The sequence below is a fragment of the Schistocerca cancellata genome, chromosome 3, assembly GCF_023864275.1.
Source record: "Schistocerca cancellata isolate TAMUIC-IGC-003103 chromosome 3, iqSchCanc2.1, whole genome shotgun sequence".
NCBI lineage: Eukaryota > Metazoa > Arthropoda > Insecta > Orthoptera > Acrididae > Schistocerca > Schistocerca cancellata.
The window spans coordinates 596110932-596132778 of record NC_064628.1 but is presented as its reverse complement, the minus strand read 5'-3'; the positions used below and the strand labels follow the sequence as shown (position 1 = coordinate 596132778).

The following is a 21847-nucleotide window of genomic DNA, read 5'->3' as shown; positions in this document are numbered from 1 at the left end:
TGGGACTTTGTACAGGTGCTGATGGCCGCACATTGGAGTTCCTGGCAAACCAATCATCATCAAATAAGTGGAATAAAAATTGCCGATAACTGATATAACCACACTTACAAATGAAAAGAAGAAGTGGAAGAAGCAACAGACTCAACGAGAAAGTCAGTATAAAAAATGGAGATATACAGTAGTCAACATTCATTAGTCCAAGTGTCTAATGTGCTAGGCTGTAATTGATGAGTGAATAAGGAATAAGGAAGACATGTCAAAAAGCTTAACAAAAGAGACATTTTAATTAGTGAAAGGAGCATGTCTGGAATCAACCATGGATGTAAATTTAAAGAGGTGGTTTCTGCAACTGAAGATTTGCAACACAGTACTGCATCTTAGAAAAAATGGTAGTTGTGGTAAAATTAGAAAAGAATCTGTGACGGACCTTGTAAATGTATAATTTAAAGACTTTAAAACTAATTAAATGCATTATAAGTGAAGTGACAAACCTTTAGACAAACATGTTATGGAAGTTTACAAATTAAACCCTCCTTAAGAAAGTTAGAGCGTACTGGCCCATAGATGAAGGTATTATGTAATCTGGCCATGGGAAGTGTATAAAAAAGGAACAATATATGTAAAAAAATTGTAAGTTTTGGGTGTGGCAGATATGAAGATATTGACACAGGTGAGAAATAAATTAAAAACAATATTGAAGTATTGAGACTTGCTAAGAATTTGCTCTAAAAGAGAAATTACAGTAATTAAATCAGTATTAACTTTATCAAATTATCATGTAAATAATTAACTAACATTGAAATGTGACAAATGTATGGTTCCTCATCCACTCTTTTCAGTTAATTTCATGAGAACCCCTTTAGAGAAGAGATGACTTGACTCAAGATCTTAAATTATGGTAGTAAAATTGTTATAAATAATTTTATTATTGCATTCATTCATTCATGCACACACGTGCTATACTCACTTACGACATCACGGAGCATTTTTAAATGATGATTGTGAATCTTAAAATATTTGTACCAGCTAATCTTTGTGTGTACCAAGAACAAATTAAATGGAATATTTTCTGAGCTGCTCACTATTATTTATCAATGAGGTCCTTTTTGGTAATAAGCCAGAAACTTTTGTGTGTGTGTGTGTGTGTGTGTGTGTGTGTGTGTGTGTGTGTGAAAGGAACTCAGAACATTGACCTCTCAAATTTAGGCATTTTGTGCTTCCCAAAATCATGTCAGACAAATGCTGGTATGGTTCCTTCAAAAATTTACTCGCATGTGGGAAGAGTGGCAAGAAATTCCCACGGGGACAGCCAGAGTTAACTTTTCTATATTTACTATTAATTGCCAGCTTTCTGTATGACCCAAGCCCAATCTGCACTCATCGATGAGGCGCTAAAACTCGTATGTTCTTTACTTCCATCAGATAAACCAAAGCCAATTTTCTTCTCTTTCCTTGTCCAACCAATTTAGCACTCAGTCTCTAAAGATGTCTATGTGACGTTGAAGTAAACTCGTACTACTTATGTTGGCAGGAGATATCTAGTGTCTCTCATAACTGTCAAGTTTTCTTCCACCTTTTTAGGTAGATACATAGTGAGGAGTAGGATGCAGTTAGAGTTTTTTAGGCGCTGGTGTAGTGCCAGGTCCCAGTAACTTACTGTTTCGTTTAAGCATCAGAGTCAAAAAATGCTCAGTAAGACGTGGGAATTTTATACAGCGTTTTGCCACCTCACAGTTTACCGATGCCAGTGCGTCAGTTAACATAACGCAAGCAGTGAATTGAACATCCTGTTGTGAAATTGGCCTCTCTGTCCCGAGTTATGGTAATGGGCGAGTTTGTAAAGTCGTTACCGAAACTAAAATTCGATGACGCGGGGTTAACTAGGTTAGTGTGCTCACTGCTACAGCTTGCCAGGGCGGGAAGATCAGTTCGCTGAAGTCGTCAGTTTCTGTTGTTGCCTGACACATCATTGCAGTATTGCTCCCTCTCTCTGTTCACTTAGTAGCAATCAAGTTCAATTATATTCACATGTTCCGGAAAAATTAAGTTTGCGTGCGTGACAAATTCCGCTCGCCGGTATGACGACGAGTGATCTGCCACATAGAGCAGCTTCGTGCTGTCACAAGATATTTAGAGTGGCAGTTGGTCAGTCCATTGTACGTTTTGTCTTTAGTGGAATTAAACTTCAACATAGGACTGAAGCATGTTTCGAAAGCAGAGCAGAAAATCAGTATACGAAAGTAATGTATAATGAACACACGGAAATGAAAATAATACTAGTAGAAACAGTTCACCAGTTTTTCTGTTTGAGGCAGTAGAAGACGACGACTGGATGGACAGTAAATGAAATGAACTGCAGAGTGAGAACAGCTTATACTATTAGTTAACCAAATAGAATTTTCAAAACGAAGCTCCATTGCGTCTGAAACGAAAAGCTTACGATCCGTTTTGCCATGCGGTAGTGAAACAACTTTCAGTGTGAATACCATTCAAAAACTGGGAGTTGCTCGGCGAGCAATGGGAGATGCTTGTTGAGAGATAGCAGTCCGCAAGGATTATCCATTTGCATTATTTTTGGCACCAGAATTAATTTTAGAGAGGAATGCTTTAAAGAGAACGTGCAGGTGTAGGTAATAATCACATATAGGCGTTAGAAATGTGTGTCTGACAATAGTACTCGGCGAAAGAAACTCTTGACAAGTGACGGGCAGCGTAAATGTAATAAGGCTCGCTGCGAGGAGCTTTGTGTCGGCGAAGAGCATCGAGGCTGCTTAAACTTACACTTGCTTTTAGGTCCTTAAATTTCGCAGGCAGTAATTCTCATTTGAGTTACCCAGGCAAGCCTTGTTGAATTGCATACCTGAAGAAAATTTTCCATTCGGTATATATACGTCTGTTTTACATACCGGGTGATCAAAAAGTCAGTATAAATTTGAAAACTTAATAAACCACGGAATAATGTAGACAGAGAGGTAAAAATTGACACACATGCTTGGAATGACATGGGGTTTTATTAGAACAAAAAAAAAGTGTTGCTAGACGCGTGAAGATCTCTTGCGCGCATCGTTTGGTGGTGATCGTGTGCTCAGCCGCCACTTTCGTCATGCTTGGCCTCCCAGGTCCCGAGACCTCAGTCCGTGATTATTGGCTATGGGGTTACCTGAAGTCGCAAGTGTATCGTGATCGACCGACATCTCTAGGGATGCTGAAAGACAACTACTGACGCCAATGCCTCACCGTAACTCCAGACATGCTTTACAGTGCTGTTCCCAACATTATTCCTCGACTACAGCTATTTTGAGGAATGATGGTGGACATACTGAGCATTTCCTGTAAAGAACATCATCTTTGCTTTGTCTTACTTTGTTATGCTAATTATTGCTATTCTGGTCAAATGAAGCGCCATCTGTCGGACATTTTTTGAACTTTTGTATTTTTAAATTTTTTTTTGTTTTGTTTTAACAAAACCCCGTGTCACTCCAAGCATGTGTGTTAATTTATACCTCTCTACCTACATTGTTCCGTGATTTATTCAGTTTTCAAATTTATACTGACTTTGATCATCCGGTACTAGTCGCATTCTGGCTTTTAGCTCCTTGCGCAGTTATTACTGGCAATTTCTGGACATAAAACGCTGTCTTACAAAACTGGAGTTGGAGCTCGACACCTTCATCTATATTAACGGCTTAAAAAAGAAATAACATTGTGTTTGCAAGTTAGACAGTTGGAATCGAAAAGAGTGTTCAGCTCAACATTCTTGTAAGAAGCAAAGGACAATGACAGAAGTAAGGTTACCCGAATTGACCAACGTTCGTTTCCAAATAATAGTTAACACCATAGGTTTGTCACTGTATGCTTGTGGAAACCAGCGCTCCACTTAGCTAATTTTAGCTGTTCGAGTCAAGCGACTTTGCGTGTTCCTCATCTACCCCCGTTACTGAACCTAGGAAAGGGGACCTACAGTTTAACGTGGAATCCGAACCACATCTCGTTCCTGGCGACTGCGGACATTGTTGGGAAGTGAAGGCTGTATTAAAGGCAGATTGAACATTTCCATGGCTCCATCGAGATTCGATCCCGCGACCTCTCAGTTTCCAGGTACGTGCTTTACCACTAAACCAGCGGGTCCGATGTTTAGAAAATAATGTCGTGAATATATATAAGGTGTTGACGTGGCTTTACTAGGTTAGTGCTGCATGAAATGCCGGTTCTAGATCAGCAGCACCAAGCTGTGACCACCCAGTCAATTGCCATAATTAAAAAAGGCGATCCGGGGTTGTAGTGCGCGGATGTGCAGCTCCAAGTTGACTTATTGTAGAAAGTTTAATCACAAGGGTTATTGTTGTCTACGTAGCGGCATGTAAGGAAATTTAACATGTCGCTAGTGAAAATATACTTTATGCAGCAGCAGTAGTTCTCAAGAAAACTTTCTTGATCAGAAACTGCAAAAGTTTTGGATACAAGAAAGAACTTCGACAAATTTTGTCAACAGCGCAAGAGGTAATGCTTCCAGCTAATGTTTCGTGGCCGCTTATTATTTTAACAATATCATTTGGCCTCAGCGAGCTGCGTGGACAACATTCCAAATTCCGCTCACCCGAAAAACGAGATTCTTACCGTCAGCGAAAGGTCTCCGCGAAGGAATATTTGTTATTCTTACGATAAATCAAATCACATTTGCTAAGATTCACCGAGGTTAAATTATTTTTCTCGGCTCCAGGGTGTACACGAGTGGCGTAGTTGAAGTCGAGACGAACAAATTGCTATAGGATACTTGTAGTCCATATAGCCGTGAAACAGCCTCAAATTGGGCTACACCGCATGCGCAAATTGGATGCTACACCGCAAGCGCACCGCGACGGGTTTTGGATAAAACCGTTCGTGAAAAATATTTAAAAAACTTTGTTCTTGCACTAGAAAAATGTAAAATTGATTGCCCTGTAAGGATAACGGAAGAAAGGACCTTTGTAAACGTCGTACAAAAACTAATTACATTTAAAATTCGGTTCTAATTTAATTCGTAACAAGCACAGTGGTTTCGTTGTAAGAATACAAGGGGAAAAAATGTGGTTGATTTTATGTTGTTAAAATTCACAGTATTTCCAGCAAAAATTTACACAAACATTTTTCTGCATTTTGTAAGTGCAAGAACAAGAGGTTTTCAGTAAATGGGCACAGGCTGCAGGAAATGGTCGCCGAGAGGGTAAGGAGCAAAAAAGTCGTGACATAGGCTGGAAACGCGTTATAAGGTAGTACTTTCACTTGAATATGGTGAAGATAAAAGTGTGTCAGCGATTGAAAACATCCATGAGAACACACAACTCAGTAGAAATGTTTCGTCCATGAGGGCGGCGCGCTCACGCATCTAAAGGGGGCGGGGGGGTGAAGAGGATGCGCAGGTGGTTGTGTGTGTGTGTGTGTGTGTGTGTGTGTGTGTGTGTGTGTGTGTGTGTGTGTCTAGGCCGTGAAAAATATTTTATGACGCAAAGCCAGACGAAAACATAGGTGTTACATGCTTGACGTAACTGAGTATTGTAGTCGAAGAAATCGATATGAAGAGCGCATGCGCATAATTTCACCGAACCATCTGTCACAGTAGTCTGCGTATCGTTTTGTCAATAGCTGACCCCTTCATTCTGTGCGGTATTACTTGCACCTTTGGTACTGCGATTTTGAATCTCTTACATTATTAACAGCGTTGTGTTTAGTCTACCAGGGTGTTCTCTTCAATGGAAAAAATACTAAAAAATCACAGTTGTGGGGGCATAGATTAGGATTCTGGCTCATTGTACTCAAGAATTCGAGTTGTTACTTTCAGTATCTACTCTGCTGGGTTTCTGTCAGACATTTAATTTTTCTGTTAGTTTGTTTATTCTTAGGTTCCAGTAATTTTCTTTATTACATGGAGGAGTTACTGGATTCCTTAGGCTTATTTGTTCCCTCATTCTTCAATAATTTGCACAAAAGTTAGGTATACCTACTTGACATCGTTATTTGCGCGTGAACCTCTCGCGCTTTTTTATTGCAGGAAAAACAAAAAATTAATATTTTCGGATATTCAGTTTTCGAATGTTAGTAACTATCATTGATCTCCGTTAAGCAAGATTACATCAGTCCATTTAATGAGGCTGCGTTATTGTGTAGTGGAGTGGGGAGGAGACTGAGGGATTTCGCTTTTGGGAACACTCTTAATCGATGCTTTCCGTCTAGTTCAAGAATTGTTCAACTAAGGTCACGCATGATTCATTTCCATATCTGGCAGCATATGTTTGACCCCACATTACATCGTAAAGAGAAGCATCGGTGTGAGTTGCCTCATTAATATGTAGAACTTTGATAAAGGCAGCATGTTCCGTGCAGTGATTATGAGAAATGTGACTCCCCAGAGAAGTTTAGTAGACGTAAACTGCGGACATAGAAAGCTGCCAATATATGATGGTTTGTGAACATGGGGATCAAAGTGGTATTAGAAATACAAGCACCTTTTTCGACTTAATTGTGTGTAAACTCAAAATAATGAGGAGAAACTGAATCCATTCCTGATCTTCACATAATACACTGTATTGTGGATTTTCCTATTTCCCATTGTTTCGTGTGCTGAACAAGTACAGAAAAGCGCACATTCCTTATCTCGATTGCTTGACTGTGAACAACGCTGTGAAAGAAAATAATAGTAGCGTTATATGAAAAAAGAAGCGTCCCTTTTCGAGACTGGTCGTGTCATTTTTGTTTAGACCCTGTATGGCCCTTCTGTTGATCTCCGAAGACAAATTAATGCCCAGTTACTACGTGAAGATCGTAGTAAACAAGTAAAAATCACGATATAGATGATTCCATTCAGACATGTACATTAGCTTCGTAACCAAGAATGTTTCCTGACCAAATGAGTGCTCTAATTCAGTATTGTCTGTGTTCTTGTGCCAGATGGGATATAGAACATGAAATATTACTTTTTCAATTCGTAGTACACCCCTTCAAGGTGACATTCCTAAATGCACCCATGCCCTCCCTAGCGCAGGTTTATATGGAAGCACTATATCTTGTGAAATGGTGTGCTACTCTTCTAACGGGAAGTAAATATCTTGTTTTCTGAGTAAGTCGTCGAATTTACTACGTTTTATAAGTCACAAAACATTCCACTGCTGTGGTGCTCACAGATGCAAGGAAACTTATTTGCTATCGCAGAATCAGTTCTGTGCATCAGACTGTCACCATTCCGCGCAACCGACGTTGTTAACGTGCTCTGCGGTGAATTGAGGTTAATGGAAGTGATTGTTGCACATTGTTCAATAGAGTCCTGCCGGTTATGCGAAATAGCGGATGCACTCACGCACCATTTTGTTAGTAACGCAAAAAGCAGATAGAAAGGCAGATGTTGCCAAGAAGCTCTTGGGTGCGTTGCAGTATCGTTATTCGGTTAATCTCATGGGATTCCAGCGCTGCAGCCATTAACCACGATAATCCTCCTCGGATTGTATTTATTGTTACCGTATTTCAATTAGATTGCTGTTATGTCTGCGTAGCTGTCACCATTAGCAGCTGACAGGATTTAAGTCGCTTCTCTTTGTCTGCGAAACATGAGACAAGTCAACGGACTTCAAACCTTAGACTATCAGATGGCTTGTTCCAACTTCCCATTTGATACTGGTGGGTCAGAGCAAAATCCTTGTCCAGTTCCTGTGTGCGAAAGTATGCAAATCAGTTTGAGAGGGACTGTATAAATAAGTTTTTGTACATGTATTCCTCGTCTAGTAGCGGCTTTTCTAGTGATCGGTACATTTTTCCTCAAAGTAATGATAAATCGATAGCGTCACATAGTATTTAGAAGTTCGGCGAAAATTCTAAGTTGCTGTAATGTATAATGTTAGTTATAAAAACTTGTATCATAATGTAGGCGCGTTTCATATGAAGCTAAACGCGTCGATGCGCGCCGAATGTTGCAAGAACAGTTCGATCGCCCGAAGATTCGTGACGCTGCGTGAAAATAGGCTGACGGGAGCATTTGCTTAAATATTTCAGCGGCGCAGGGCATATAGCGTGATCAGGTACTCTTGCGATGGTTAATCAATGTTTGACAATGACATAGTTAGTCCTAAAAGCCTTTATTTTGTTGGTCAAGTTACGTAAACTGGTGTGAGCATGGGGATGTTGGCAGTACTGGCACGGGGCCCCTTATCTCTCGTTAGCGCAGTCAGTCGTACAGCAATGGGCAACAGACTGGGCGCCGTCCTCAAGATATTTAGGAGGCGGGTAAGTTTCACTGCTGCCAACTAGTACCATCTTCTTCGTCCATGAAGCTTCAGTGTAGCTACACCCACGTGTTAGAAAAAGAGGAAATGGTTAAAGCGCCTTTTCGAGGTCCAGTTAGCCTTTTTCTTTGACTGACAGTGAATGGAATGTTTCTTTAACGTCAAGCGGTTATTCATCGCCTACCAAATTGCGGGAATCAAAAATAGTCCAGGCAACTTTGAAGTGAACGGTGGTGTTCGAAAAGGATTTATTCATATTTGTAGTGAAATGCGATACACATGCAGTATGTACGGGTACGCTAATTTCACGTTAAACAATCTTTGGTGATGTGACACAGTAAGAGTGATATTTCTGCGTATAGTGAGGATTTTTCTTTCATCTTCAGTGCAATACACGGCACACCAGTGCACTGAAAGTCAGTCTGTACAAGTACTGCATTTTTAATGTGTGTAGTGGGATAATGTGCGAGAGAATGTCAGAAATTTTTCACATTATTTGCAGAGTTGTGAAATTTGTGTTCTTATTGTTTTTTATATGAATGTAATAACAGTTCCATCGCCAGCCGGTGTGGCCGAGCGGTTCTAGGCGCTTCAGTCTGGAACTGCACGACCGCTACCGTCGCAGGTTCGAATCCTGCCTCGGGCATGAATGTGTGTGATGTCCTTGGATTAGTTAGGTTTAAGTAGTTCTAAGTTCTAGGGGACTGATGACCTCAGATGTTAAGTCCCATAGTGCTCAGAGCCTTTTGCACAGTTCCATCGTGTTGCCCCCGAGCGTATTGCTTCACTGTTTGCCGTACGACTACGCCAAGCGGGAATCGTAACAGATGCGGCGTCTGTGTTTACAGAACAGCTGCCGCTAAGCTGCGGCACTGCTGTGGTGGACTAGGTATTCCTCTCCTGATTCCTCAGATCTGTAATTCTGATACAAGCGCATCTGCTGTTTGTAGCAGCAGCACTCAACGATTTTCATGAACAGTTTTCCAAATTACGTTCCCTTTTCCACGTTTGTGAGTCTGTTGCTTTGATCTAGTGTTTTTAACTTTTCTCGTATATCAGACATAATTTTCGCCGTCTGAACTACACGAATTCATCAAAAAACAGACTATTTTGTGATTTATTATAAAATTCTGTCGGTGTGTGTGGGTCTGTCTGTGTGGAGAGAAAAACCTGATTACGAACTGGACTGTGATCTCGATGTCCCTTGCCGTCAAAGATTTGTAGAAGTGGCTTGTTGTTGTTGTTGTTATGGTGGTTGGAGGAGGAGGAGGAGGAGAAAGAGAGGGCAAGGGGCTGAGAAAGACGCTGAAGCTTCCATTCGAGCCACCAACGGCATTGGGCAATATTCTACGATTTGCAGGGACTTTATGACCAATTATGGTTACTAGTACCGGTTACAGTTTTGTTGTATAATTGTAGTAATTTCACTATTCGTACTTTTTCTGAATCTTCCACTCGCAACTTCAAAACTTGAATATATCTGTCAGAATCATGTTTTTAAATAACAGATGTAGTCTAGTAGTGCCAAAGGAGCAATTCATAACGCACAAATGAAGGGTCAGCTATTGACGAAACGATACGCAGACTTCTGTGTATCCATTGGACAAATAAAGAAACCTTACCAAGACAATAGAAGACTCTTTAATTCGCTAACCGTTCATATGAGGAATTCATTCTCCAAATTCATTGTCGCTATGCTTCTCCCAGGAAGTGAAACTGGAAGAGTAAGTGAAAAAGATGAACAGCACCTAGAAGCTACAAAAATGTTGACATGGAGAGAAGTTACCGGAACTAGCTGGACTCAGAGAAAAAGCAAACCTGGACGGACTGAAAGAAATAAAGGAAGAGAATAAGCTCCTCAAGGAAATAAAAAGTGGAGAGCTAAAATTTCTGGGCTTTACACCGAAGCTAATAGATTGACAAGTCATTTCTGAAGGCAAAATAGTGGGTAAAAGTATCAGAGATAGGCTCAGACGAAGGTCTTCGAAGAACTAATGAGGATACTGTAATACCAAAACCAACAAGTAATGAAAAGTAATGTGGGTGACTAAAGAAAGTGATTGCGTCAGAGATTAGCCCTTGAAGTATGAGAGCGTATTAACGACGTGGTTTCCTTTGATTTTGTCAGTGACGCAGTGGTTAAGGTACTGAACTCGCATTCTGGGGTAGCTACTTTCAAACCAACAAGATTAGGGTTTTTCTTGGGTACCGTAATTCAAACAAGCGGATGTCTGAAGGGTTCCTTTAACAGGGTCATTGCGTTTGAACTATTGATTACTCTCTGTAATTGTGGAACGTAAAACTTTAATATTTCTTGCTTTTTCCATTGTTTGTGTCTCAGTATTTTGCAGAAAGACAAATCACATTTCTACATGGTCCTGTGTTAGGTTTAAAAATTCTCAGTTTAATTTGTGGTGGCTTAGAAGATTACGAATTCTTGAGCTACGGCATAAAACATGAGATACTTTCAATAAAATAAGTATTTTTAAATTGTATTCTTTCCGTTATCGAGTGTAGATTAGAAACATACAGAACTTCCGTAGGACTGACGTCCCCGAACGTCTCCAGTTGACTATTCCTGTTTCCCTTTGCAGGCTTTTCTGATGTAAAACCGATTCCCGATTTTAGCTCCCTGTGACGTCGCGCACAGGCACTAATGAATTGAGTTTGGTCCCCAGTTGCTGCCCCGAGCTGAAATTTCGTTGCTACAGTCTCCCAAGCTGTCTGCGACGTGGAAATACGATACAGGAGCTGCCACCACGCCCTCCCGTCTCGCCTTACTCGCTTTCTGGAGAATGTGACAAATGCATAGTTGCTGTTCGGCGTTTTCTCGTGGAACTGTGTTACGTGTCCAGTATGTTACAATTTTCCTCGCTGTCAACTATGTTCCACTGCCACTGTGTTCCCTGTTTCACACTACCATTGTCTCCGCTCTTTCTATACCACAACCGCTGCCTACTACTTCCAATTTTTATCACCTTTTCATCTCTTTCCCACTCAAAATTTACTAACTATAGTTACTGTGCATGAGTGAAATACAGTTTATGGATGATTAAAAACACAAATTAATGCCTTCAGATGTGGTTATTTCAAAACATATTGTAAAAAGAAACCGAGGAAAAATTCCTAATAAAATGTGAAAGACATGATGGCAACGATTATGATAATTACATAACATGCTTGAGACGGATAACTTAAAAGATATGCATGCATTGGAAGTCCGTATGGAACATTATTCCTGGCTGGAATTGTTGGAAACAATACACTTAAAAAAAATGAAGGTACTTTGTTAGTGACAAATCATGCTATGTCGTTCTACTGGATCTTCACCTCAACCCTCAGATTTATGTTCTTTCTTGGTTAGGTATGGAATCAACTGCCCTTAGATAATTGTTTTGAAATGTGCGTAAAACGTATAGCAAAGCATTTATTCCATCTCACCTAGTGCCATGAAATTGCTATAGTCCAGAGTTGTGCTTGCCGTTTTCGGAATGATAAATTTCTTACTAGAGCACAATTGATCTAGAAGGTTCAGAGAAATGTCAACTATTCTTTTAAAATACAGCAGTTGTTTAAATTATCAGTTCTGTTGTCTCACCATATATACTGTTCCATGCAAGATAATCATCATCCGCTTCCACGATAGACTCCTGTTTTAATGGCGCAACTATTTTCTTCGCCAAATCCTGTCGTGTCTGAGCGTAAGTATTCACTTAAAGACGTCAACGTCTGTAAGAAAAAAAAGCGTTGTTTAATAAAGTTTCGTGTATATTGGATAAGCTGCTTCATTCTCTTCTTTCTGAGCAGCATTTTCAAATCATGTTTTAGGTCTGTGTTATTTATGACTCTTCATTTCACGGTTATTATTGTAATCAAGCCACCTCTCGTGTATTCTGATCAGTTCATTTTTTATTTATGTTTATTAATTTCATTATTTGTTGCTTTTGGTATTACGGTATCCTCATTAGTTCTTCGAAGAACTTCGTCTGAGCCTATCTCTGATACTTTTACCCATTATTTTGCCTTCAGAAATGTCTTGTCAATCTATTAGCTTCGGCGTAAAGCCCAGAAATTTTAGCTCTCCACTTTTTATTTCCTTGAGGAGCTTATTCTCTTCCTTTATTTCTTTCAGTCCGTCCAGGTTTGCTTTTTCTCCGAATCAAACTGGTTCCGGTAACTTCCTCCATGTCAACATTTTTGTAGCTTCTAGGTGCTGTTCATCTTTGCAGTTATAAATCACAGAATGGCTGAAGTTTCAAATACAGAATGACTATTATTCTGCCTTTGTGTGTGTGTGTGTGGGGGGGGGGGGGGGGGTAGGGGGGTGGACACCGTGCAAGGTGACCTCATAGGTACCAAACCCAGTTTACGGAGGAAAGTTTTAGCCATGATTCGTCAGCAAACAGACTGTTCCCAGCCATCAACTGTGTAATAAGCATGCTTGTGGCGTGCTGCGACTCGTTTTCGTTAATGAACCCACATTAGGTATGGGTGATGTAGTGGGTGTCTGCTGCAATAGCCACTACGTGCGCGTGTGCTGCGCATCGTGATCAGGGATATGTTTTCAAGCTGACCATTGTTCAGTTAGGGGGTTACCAGTGCTGTTTGTCAACACATCAGATGCATAACCTTACACTGCCCCCTCCCTCCTCTCCCGCTGCCATATAAATATTTCACTGTCCACTCCCCCTCCGATAGTTGGTCTTTTTCATGGATTTATACCAATATCTATGAATATCATTTAAGACGATTTCAATCATCACGCAGCTGCAGAAGTTTTCTAGGTCAATATACCGGCGCTATGGCTTCCCTCCGTGATGTTTTAAAATCTTACGTTTATTAAGTCATTTTCTTCCCACTAAGCGCTACGAGCTCGCAGGATGTTGCCGCACTACCGAGCTTTACGTACAAGGCGTGTTGATCTTCTATTACAGGGATAGTCACCCTTTTCCACCCACCGCCCAATTTTGTTCCTCCTTTAGTAGTAAAATTTTGTAACCGCCCAACAGTTCCACAGTATCGGTGAGTTATAAAGTGGAGAAGTAACTTTATAAAGTTTATAATGTTTAAGCCGTATGTCAACCAGTTGTTTCTGGGAAAACCGCCCTCTACTGTCAACAAACGAAAAAGAACAAACATCCAATAAATTTGTATATGAAAAACTATTATTTCTTGTTTATAATTAAAGGATTGAAAAGTTCTGGTCACAGTCATTCTAAGTAATTCTAACGGCAAGTAGGTGCTTGTTACCATATACCGCGTTTAGTCTTATCACAAGCCGCAAATTTTATGACAAGTTTTAGCTCCGCTCTCTTGCTCGATCACAGTTTAAAACTACTCATCCATATACACAACCACGGGGATAATCGGTACGCGTGCGACAGCATGCGCCATCTTAATATGTTCCAAAACGCCGCGCATAAAAACGGAATTCTTCAGGAGCTTATACCTCGAGTTCTGTCGGTGATACAAAGGCGAGTCAAGTGTTTTGAATAGCCCTTGTGTTAGGACCATTTGTATACCCAGCAGAAGAATCGTTCTAAGGTCACTATCCTACAATAAAGGCTCAGACACGAATATTACACTCTTCATCCTACTTAGGCAAATAGAGCAAATAGTTTGGTTCATTTTGCATTTAATGTGATGTACTGTGGGCCTTAAGGGCTTGTAGAGGCACCATTAGTTCGTGGGTCGTTCCTTAGAAAGACCCCACAAAACGTATTTTACCATTTTTTTGTACCAAAGACGAGCCGCAGATTCCAGAACGGCTATACACGGCAAATGGCTGAAATGTGTACAATATATTCCTAAGCTCCCCATCTCGAACAGACTTGAAAATTTTGTTATCCTTGTCCGTTTCCGAGATGGAGAGGTTAAAGTTACCCTACTTACGCAGTTAAAATCCGGTTGTGATTGGAAAACATAGTTTATAAATTGACATAGCGCGGAGAAATATTCTGCAAACTGTCCCCATTACCATCAGAATTTTGTTGTACTGCAACACATGCAATATTTTTTTGCACGTATACTCTGGCCTGAGGTGTAAAATTAATTTTGTATCAATTTCACGTAACTACCAAATTTTTACTGATCTATAAAGTTCTTTTCATATGAGTAGGATTCCCTGTTGTCGCAGGGAAAAGAAGGGCCCATCGGAAAAGTGTGCTCTATCCGAGCACAAAAAAGCAAATATTCTCATGTTTAAAGGACTCTCATTGATAAGTTGCACCAGCTGCCTCATTCTACCTTGCTCAGCATCTTTAAAAATATTCCCAAAATTTTGACATGCGAACATATTCGCCCTTTTTCATACTGAGAGTGAAGGAAAGAATGGCAGTGGGAAAGAGACGAAAAGGTAATAAAAATTGGAAGATAGTAGGCAGCGGTTGTGGTATAGAAAGAGCGAAGGAGACAATGGTAGTGTGAAAGAGGGACATAGTGGCAGTGGAACATAATTGACAGCGACAGAACAGTGCTAGGAAAATAATGAAGGAAACACTCCCATTGGAAGAGGAATGGAGAGACGGAGAAAGTGGAAGTGGGCGAGAGCCAGTCATAGTGAGAGACAGCGATAGTGAGAGCAAGAGTATAGGACAGTGACAACGAGGAAGAGGAGACAGTGAGGAGAGTGAGCAGCAGTGGGAAGGAGTGAGTGATATACAGGGTTATTACAAATGATTGAAGCGATTTCACAGCTCTACAATAACTTTATTATTTGAGATATTTCCACAATGCTTTGCACACACATACAAAAACTCAAAAAGTTTTTTTAAGCATTCACAAATGTTCGATATGTGCCCCTTTAGTGATTCGGCAGACATCAAGCCGATAATCAAGTTCCTCCCACACTCAGCGCAGCATGTCCCTATCAATGAGTTCGAAAGCATCATTGATGCGAGCTCGCAGTTCTGGCACGTTTCTTGGTAGAGGAGGTTTAAACACTGAATCTTTCACATAACCCCACAGAAAGAAACCGCATGGTGTTAAGTCGGGAGAGCGTGGAGGCCATGACATGAATTGCTGATCATGATCTCCACCACGACCGATCCATCGGTTTTCCAATCTCCTGTTTAAGAAATCCCGAACATCATGATGGAGCACCATCCTGTTGAAAGATGAAGTCGGCGCTGTCGGTCTCCAGTTGTGGCATGAGCCAATTTTCCAGCATGTTCAGATACACGTGTCCTGTAACGTTTTTTTCGCAGAAGAAAAAGGGTCCGTAAACTTTAAACCGTGAGATTGCACAAAACACGTTAACTTTTTGTGAATTGCGAATTTGCTGCACGAATGCGTGAGGATTCTCTACCGCCCAGATTCGCACATTGTGTCTGTTCGCTTCACCATTAAGAAAAAATGTTGCTTCATCACTGAAAACAAGTTTCGCACTGAACGCATCCTCTTCCATGAGCTGTTGCAACCGCGCCGAAAATTCAAAGCGTTTGACTTTGTCATCGGGTGTCAGGGCTTGTAGCAATTGTAAACGGTAAGGCTTCTGCTTTAGCCTTTTCCGTAAGATTTTCCAAACCGTCGGCTGTGGTACGTTTAGTTCCCTGCTTGCTTTATTCATCGACTTCCGCGGGCTACGCGTGAAACTTGCCCGCACGCGTTCAACCGTTTCTTCGCTCACTGCAGGCCGACCCGTTGATTTCCCCTTACAGAGACATCCAGAAGCTTTAAACTGCGCATACCATCGCCGAATGGAGTTAGCAGTTGGTGTATCTTTGTTGAACTTCGTCCTGAAGTGTCGTTGCAATGTTATGACTGACTGATGTGAGTGCATTTCAAGCACGACATACGCTTTCTCGGCTCCTGTCGCCACTTTGTCTCACTGCGCTCTCGAGGCAGAAACCTGAAGTGCGGCTTCAGCCGAACAAAACTTTGAGTTTTTCTACGTATCTGTAGTGTGTCGTGACCATATGTCAATGAATGGAGCTACAGTGAATTTATGAAATCGCTTCAATCATTTGTAATAGCCCTGTAGGAGCAGTTAAGAGAGAACAAGAGGGAGGGAGAGACAGAGGAGCTGTGCACCTTGCGGCTAACTGCCGTACAGTGTGTAAACTTTTAGATGGCAGACCTCTCCCTAGTCTTGAATCGGTAGAAGTCGCTAAACGTCGGGAGGCTTCGGTAGGCACGCAGTTTCGACTGCTGCCAACATTACGTAGCTGACTGTGTTGTGCAAGGTAGCCATTATCGTCTGCTTCGTTATTGTTTTGCGCTGTACTGTTCTGCGTGTTTTTATTGTGCAGTTGTGCTAAACATTATCAAAATGAGTAAAGAGGCAGTTGCTGGCATTAATGTACATGACGATTTCAGTTTCGTTTACGAACAACATTTAAAGCGAGTTTTACTTCCAAGCCTTTCGTCTGCTTTCGTGTAAGCATGACGTGTAATTTGTAGTGCCAGCACTGCAACTGGTAGGCGTGCCTTATCCCCCCACCCCCCTCCCCCGAACGGCTCCACACCCTCGCGAGCCAGTGCTTGCTTCGTCCTCTCCCCGCACTCCCCTCACATCATTGATGTCTTACAGTTAACGCACTGTACTGCTGTGCTTGCCCGCACACGCAAGTATAGTCTCCCTGGCTGCGCCCCCGTGTGCACAATTTTGAGGCATGCGCGACTTTGCACCGGCGCTTGTGCCTCCTTGCTTTTTCGTGCATCAGCTGCATGCGCCTAGTGTGCACGGAAAGTCACACTAGTGTAAACGCACCTTTAGAGACACAGAGAGATAATGCCAATGAGTTGGGCTGAATGAGTGAGTGCACACGCCCACTCCCACTTACCCATACGACCGATTTACAGAGATGGACTAGTAGGTGTGAGCGAGTTAGTCAGGCAATCTTAAGGGAGTGAGAGGTGAGTTCACCATGTTCAAAAAAGCGCGGATGTGTTTGCTTGCCAAAATTTTTAAAGGTGCTGTGGAAGGTTTCTGAGGCAGCTGGTGCCCTTCTTTCCAGTCAAGTCTATTAAACGGGAGAATATTCGCCTTTATAATGGTCTGATAGAAGCATTTTGCACTGGTGACTTATTTATTCGTGACTTGGCATTACTGTGGCATAGAACGTGTAAAACACGCAGTCATAAAAATATTAGTTCTCGTCGTCGACGGGACGTCAGATCTTAATCTTCCTTCTTTCGTTTTGGGCTGTCTGTAATATTTCACAAGTTTGCAATATTCCGCGAGAGTTATCCATGGAACGTGAAAATGTCAGACGGCAATAAATTAATGGTATGTGGAAGGACACAAACTTCTGAATTTTGTAAGGCTACGAGCGTACCCAGGATTATTATTATTATTATTATTATTATTATTATTATTATTACTATTATTTATTGCTGCTCGATACTTGCAACGTTAATAATGCACGTTTACATGAAAAAGTATTCTGACTTCATTTTTCCTCGCACGTTTGTTGGTCCATGTTAGGTTTGTAAAAGTAAAGCAAAGGAACTGACAGATTGAAACTTGACGTGGTGAGCTTGATGAGGTGAGCATTTGATAAGTACACCAATGATCTGGATTCGAATCTTAGCCCGGTACGCATTTGTAATCTGCATTCATTGCAGCGTACAGTCTTTCCAATATTAGTAAGATGTGCTTGAATGAAGACGATAACGTACTTGCTTTAGTAACTACATACATGAGATATGGCCCGTCTCGCTTTGAGTGCCTTGAAATAATAACCCACGGACGTGCGAGGTTAATACCCGTCAGAAGAACAAGAAGAATGTTGTTTTAATGAGAATTAATCTAGCCTAAAACAGAAGTTTTTTTTTACAAGCTTAAGCATCGTTATTTGCCATTACCCCGTAACTAACGTCTTCCGCTTTGTTCAAAAGGGAACCATTACTACTAGAGTCGGCAAGAGAAGATCCCCTACAGTTGCAGTGGGGATGACGCGGCTGCTGCTTTGCATGTTTTGTATCAACTGGTCACGTAACACGATTTTGTGTAAGTCTTTATGGCAACGCGTCAGTGTTGTCGCATTAAGACCGCTATTGTTTCTGCCTGCAGCCGCTTGCGCTTCGTAGTTTAAAGCTGGCACCATTGCTGCCAGCTGTCGGGTATCCTCTCACCGGCTTTACTATAGCAGAATTAAAATACGTCGTAACGTTGATTCTGATTCATGCTGGGACCACTGCGGCTAAAGGAGAGATTGCGAGTGCGGACACATGGCAGAGTCGGGTTCCCGCAACTGATAATCGCGACCACACGAGCGTTTGCCCGCTGCAGCCACACCAAGAGTCGTGACAACTTGTGTTATTCCTGCGTACTAGGAATGTCGTTTTGGAATTCTGTGATTCGATAAAGCGGAAGGTTTTCCATGCCATGAACAACCAGCAAAACGCTCAGTGTCTTCTGCGTACCCTTTATAGCCCAGAGCTTGCTACATCGTTGTTCGTAAAAAGGTTTTTATAAATTTCTTTACATGACAGTTAAGATACATAGGGCGTAAAAGAACTACGTCCATAAAATTTGAGTGTTTTTAGAGGTGATAAACACTATTTTATGTGATAAAAATGTCACAGGTGCTCCGGTTCCTCGCTTAGAGGTCCATGAAGCTTTTTTTATGCTAGTGATATGCAGAAGGGACGGTGTTAAAACTGCCGTGTGATGGAAATTGTTTTAGAGGTAGTGGTCAAAATATATTTATTTTCATTAATACACAACTGGCACGTGTATGCTAGCGTCTAACACACTCAGAACAACTACTTGTTGTACGAATAATGGCTGCAGCGTAAGCCAAACAGGCAACCAACTCCTCTGGAGTACACAGAAAGCTTCAACTCCCTCCAACAGAAAGAAATCCATATTGTGTGATCGCGAGCAGGGCCAGGGAACTGCCTCAATACTTCCAATCCCCCTCCCCTCCCCCCACCCAGTGTAGGGGGGGGGGGGGGGGGAGAGACGAAGCGTTTGGTGTACCAGCCATCGATACACTCAGCAGTTTGCCCGCTTGTCGGAAGCTGCAGTCATTTTTCGTAGAATACATTTTTTTTTTTTTTTTTTTTTTCGTGTCAGTCACCAGCATGGAGATGCTAGTTATGCATTAATGTAAACGGATGGCATTTTGAGCAACAATCTGTAACAGTATTTGTCGTATCCCCTTAGGGGGCACACGACTCTTTCGTGAATACGTGCGTGGCGAACACGGGGGCCCCAAGCTATTGCAGCATCCACAACCTTTCTTGTGTTGCAAGCACTCATCTCAGATTATCCTTCCTTCTCTTCCTTTCTCATGATACAGCCTTTGATGCTGACTCCGCTATCTCTAGTGTCTGCTTTCCTTTCTCGACATTTTCGTTCATTTACAATAGCTTTCGTCTGAAGAAAGTTTTGATACCATCTGGATTTGACCTACATTCTGAATTTTTTTTTCATGGGGTGTGGAACGACTGGGGAAGAACGCCTTAAATAGCACCTACTGCATGCAGTATTAAAGATCATCTGCTCACAATACATGCGCTTAAAAGCAAACGCGTCCGACGTGATGGCGTCGTTATGAAACTTTTGGTACATCATCCTGACACCACAGGACTCACACTAGTGATGCCTGATCTGCTGGCTCTTCACGCAAGCCAAGCAATAGATGCCCGCCATCCTAGGGCATCAGGAACCCTGTCAACGGACGTTGTTCCAGATGACTTTTGTTTCGACTGGGTGACACCCGTAGGGTGGACCCTTACCGGAGTAGGAGGTATCAGGGTGGACTTTTCGCACATAAACATCAAATTCAGTAAACCAGCCGTTATGATCCCTCCGTCTCATCAGATAAGTACAGAAATCTCAATGAGAATAGTTATAATGCTACTTCTTTCCCCATCCTGGCAACCCCATGGGTCGGATGGAGGTACTTCTACTGCTAAAAAACTATTATTTAACGTGGACCACAGTGAAGATAAATTTGGAGGAGTTGAGTGATTGGAAAAATGCGCAATGTGCTATTACTAATGTAAGCCTCCTCTGTACAATCAATAGCTCTTCAGGCATGTGAGTGTCTGGGTGACATACCAGTGACCTTTGCCCCACATGGACCAAGGAGTCGTATTCCACAAAAACCTTACACTCAAGATGGATGAGAAGCAACGGTCTAATTCTGAATGGCAAGGCGTACATTTTGTCCGGCATATGCTAAAAGTTACTGAGCATGAAGGAACAGACACAGGAACATTCGTTTTAGTCTTTGAAGGGAATGTTTTCTCATAAAGTAAGTCATTGTATACATCTGTGACTCGAAACGTTACGTCCCACCAACCATGAGGTGTTTCCAATGCTTACGTTTTAGTAATCTGCCATCCTGCTGCATGGCGGACCTGAAATACGGAAGCTGTGGACGATAACTGCATGAAGGTAGTTCTTGTGAACAACCGCCTTTGTATATCAATTGTATGGAACACCATCTTCCTCTTTCACCAATTCGCACTGTCTTTAAGAAAGAAAATACAAGAATATAAGTCAACTGACTGTCACATATCAAGGCGTGAGAGAAATATGAATACCTACATCCTTGGTCACTAACGATGCGAAGTCACCGCCATCAAATCCCCCCCCCCCCCCCCCCCCTACTGCGGTACCGTCTGTGGGAATCACTTCCCACACCTAACTAGAGAAGCAGATCCTTCCTCCTGCGTCTACCGGTTACAGGACTTCTTCTTGGGGCTCCTCTCCCAAAAATCCGCAGATTAGAAGCCTGATGCCAACTAGTGGCTGACGGAGCTGCGCATTTTTCATATCCTCGTGCTCATTGCGGATAGGCCCTCGCAAGAAACTCGGCCAGCAGAGGCTTTGAAGTAGGAGGGGGAAAGAGTAGAGGAGGAGGAGGAAGAGGAGAACTGGGAGAGGGCTACTTTGGTGACCCTGGAGATGCCGTAGATTATCTCCTCCCCCCCCCCTCCCCCCCTCCCCCCCGCCACACACACACACACACACACACACACACACACACACACATATATTTATAATCAGATTCTGCACTAGTGATCATCGATGTAGTTCCATCCCGAATGGTGACAGGCTGTAATCCTGGGGTATGACCGGTCCTACTGGCCCCCTCCACGCCTTTCCGGGATATGATTATTCAGTGTGTAACTTCCCTCTTCCTAATCGGCCCACTGGATTGGAATATAATTGATCGTGATGGCGTATGCCTAGTGAAATTTTACAGTGTGTAAAGCTATCGTTATCGAAGAAAAGTAACACCGGTTAGTAGGAGGAAAGTGTACAACAGACGCTTCTGAAGGAAAAATCCATTCTAAACACTGATAATTTTGAAATGAGTCGAGGGACATAAGTGCAATCTCTCACGAACCACACAGGCGGGAAAAAAGGGGTACCACGTAATATTTAATACTAAGGAAATACTGATAATAGAAAAAATACTTATTAGACACGAGGGCAGTGAATCTCCAGAATCTTAGGAAAGGTAATGGCAAAGAAAATTAAGCAGGTAATCATCGACGTGGCAACAGAAGCTTGTCACGCTTTTCTAAGTTACTGGTTATGTAAATGACTGGCGTTAAGTAAAATTTTGTTACGCAAAAAATGACTTTCAGCAACCTCAGTGTAATGTGTTGCAAAATTTAGAAAAAGGCAAGCA

The 21847-nt window shown here is 41.9% G+C and overlaps 1 protein-coding gene across 2 annotated transcripts in view; it reads left to right on the top strand.

Annotated features, from left to right (window-relative positions):
- Nucleotides 1-21847, top strand: part of LOC126175480 (cAMP-dependent protein kinase type I regulatory subunit) — a 262950-nt gene that overhangs the window by 8834 nt on the left and 232269 nt on the right. Inside the window, exon 1 of one of the 2 annotated variants that reach the window (XM_049922297.1) lies at nucleotides 8178-8250. The exons of the other annotated variant lie outside the window; for it this stretch is intronic. Coding sequence (XP_049778254.1) covers nucleotides 8206-8250 — 45 coding nt within the window. The 5' untranslated portion in view covers nucleotides 8178-8205. Of the gene's footprint in view, nucleotides 1-8177; nucleotides 8251-21847 lie in introns of those variants that run through there. 2 annotated transcript variants of the gene reach the window in all.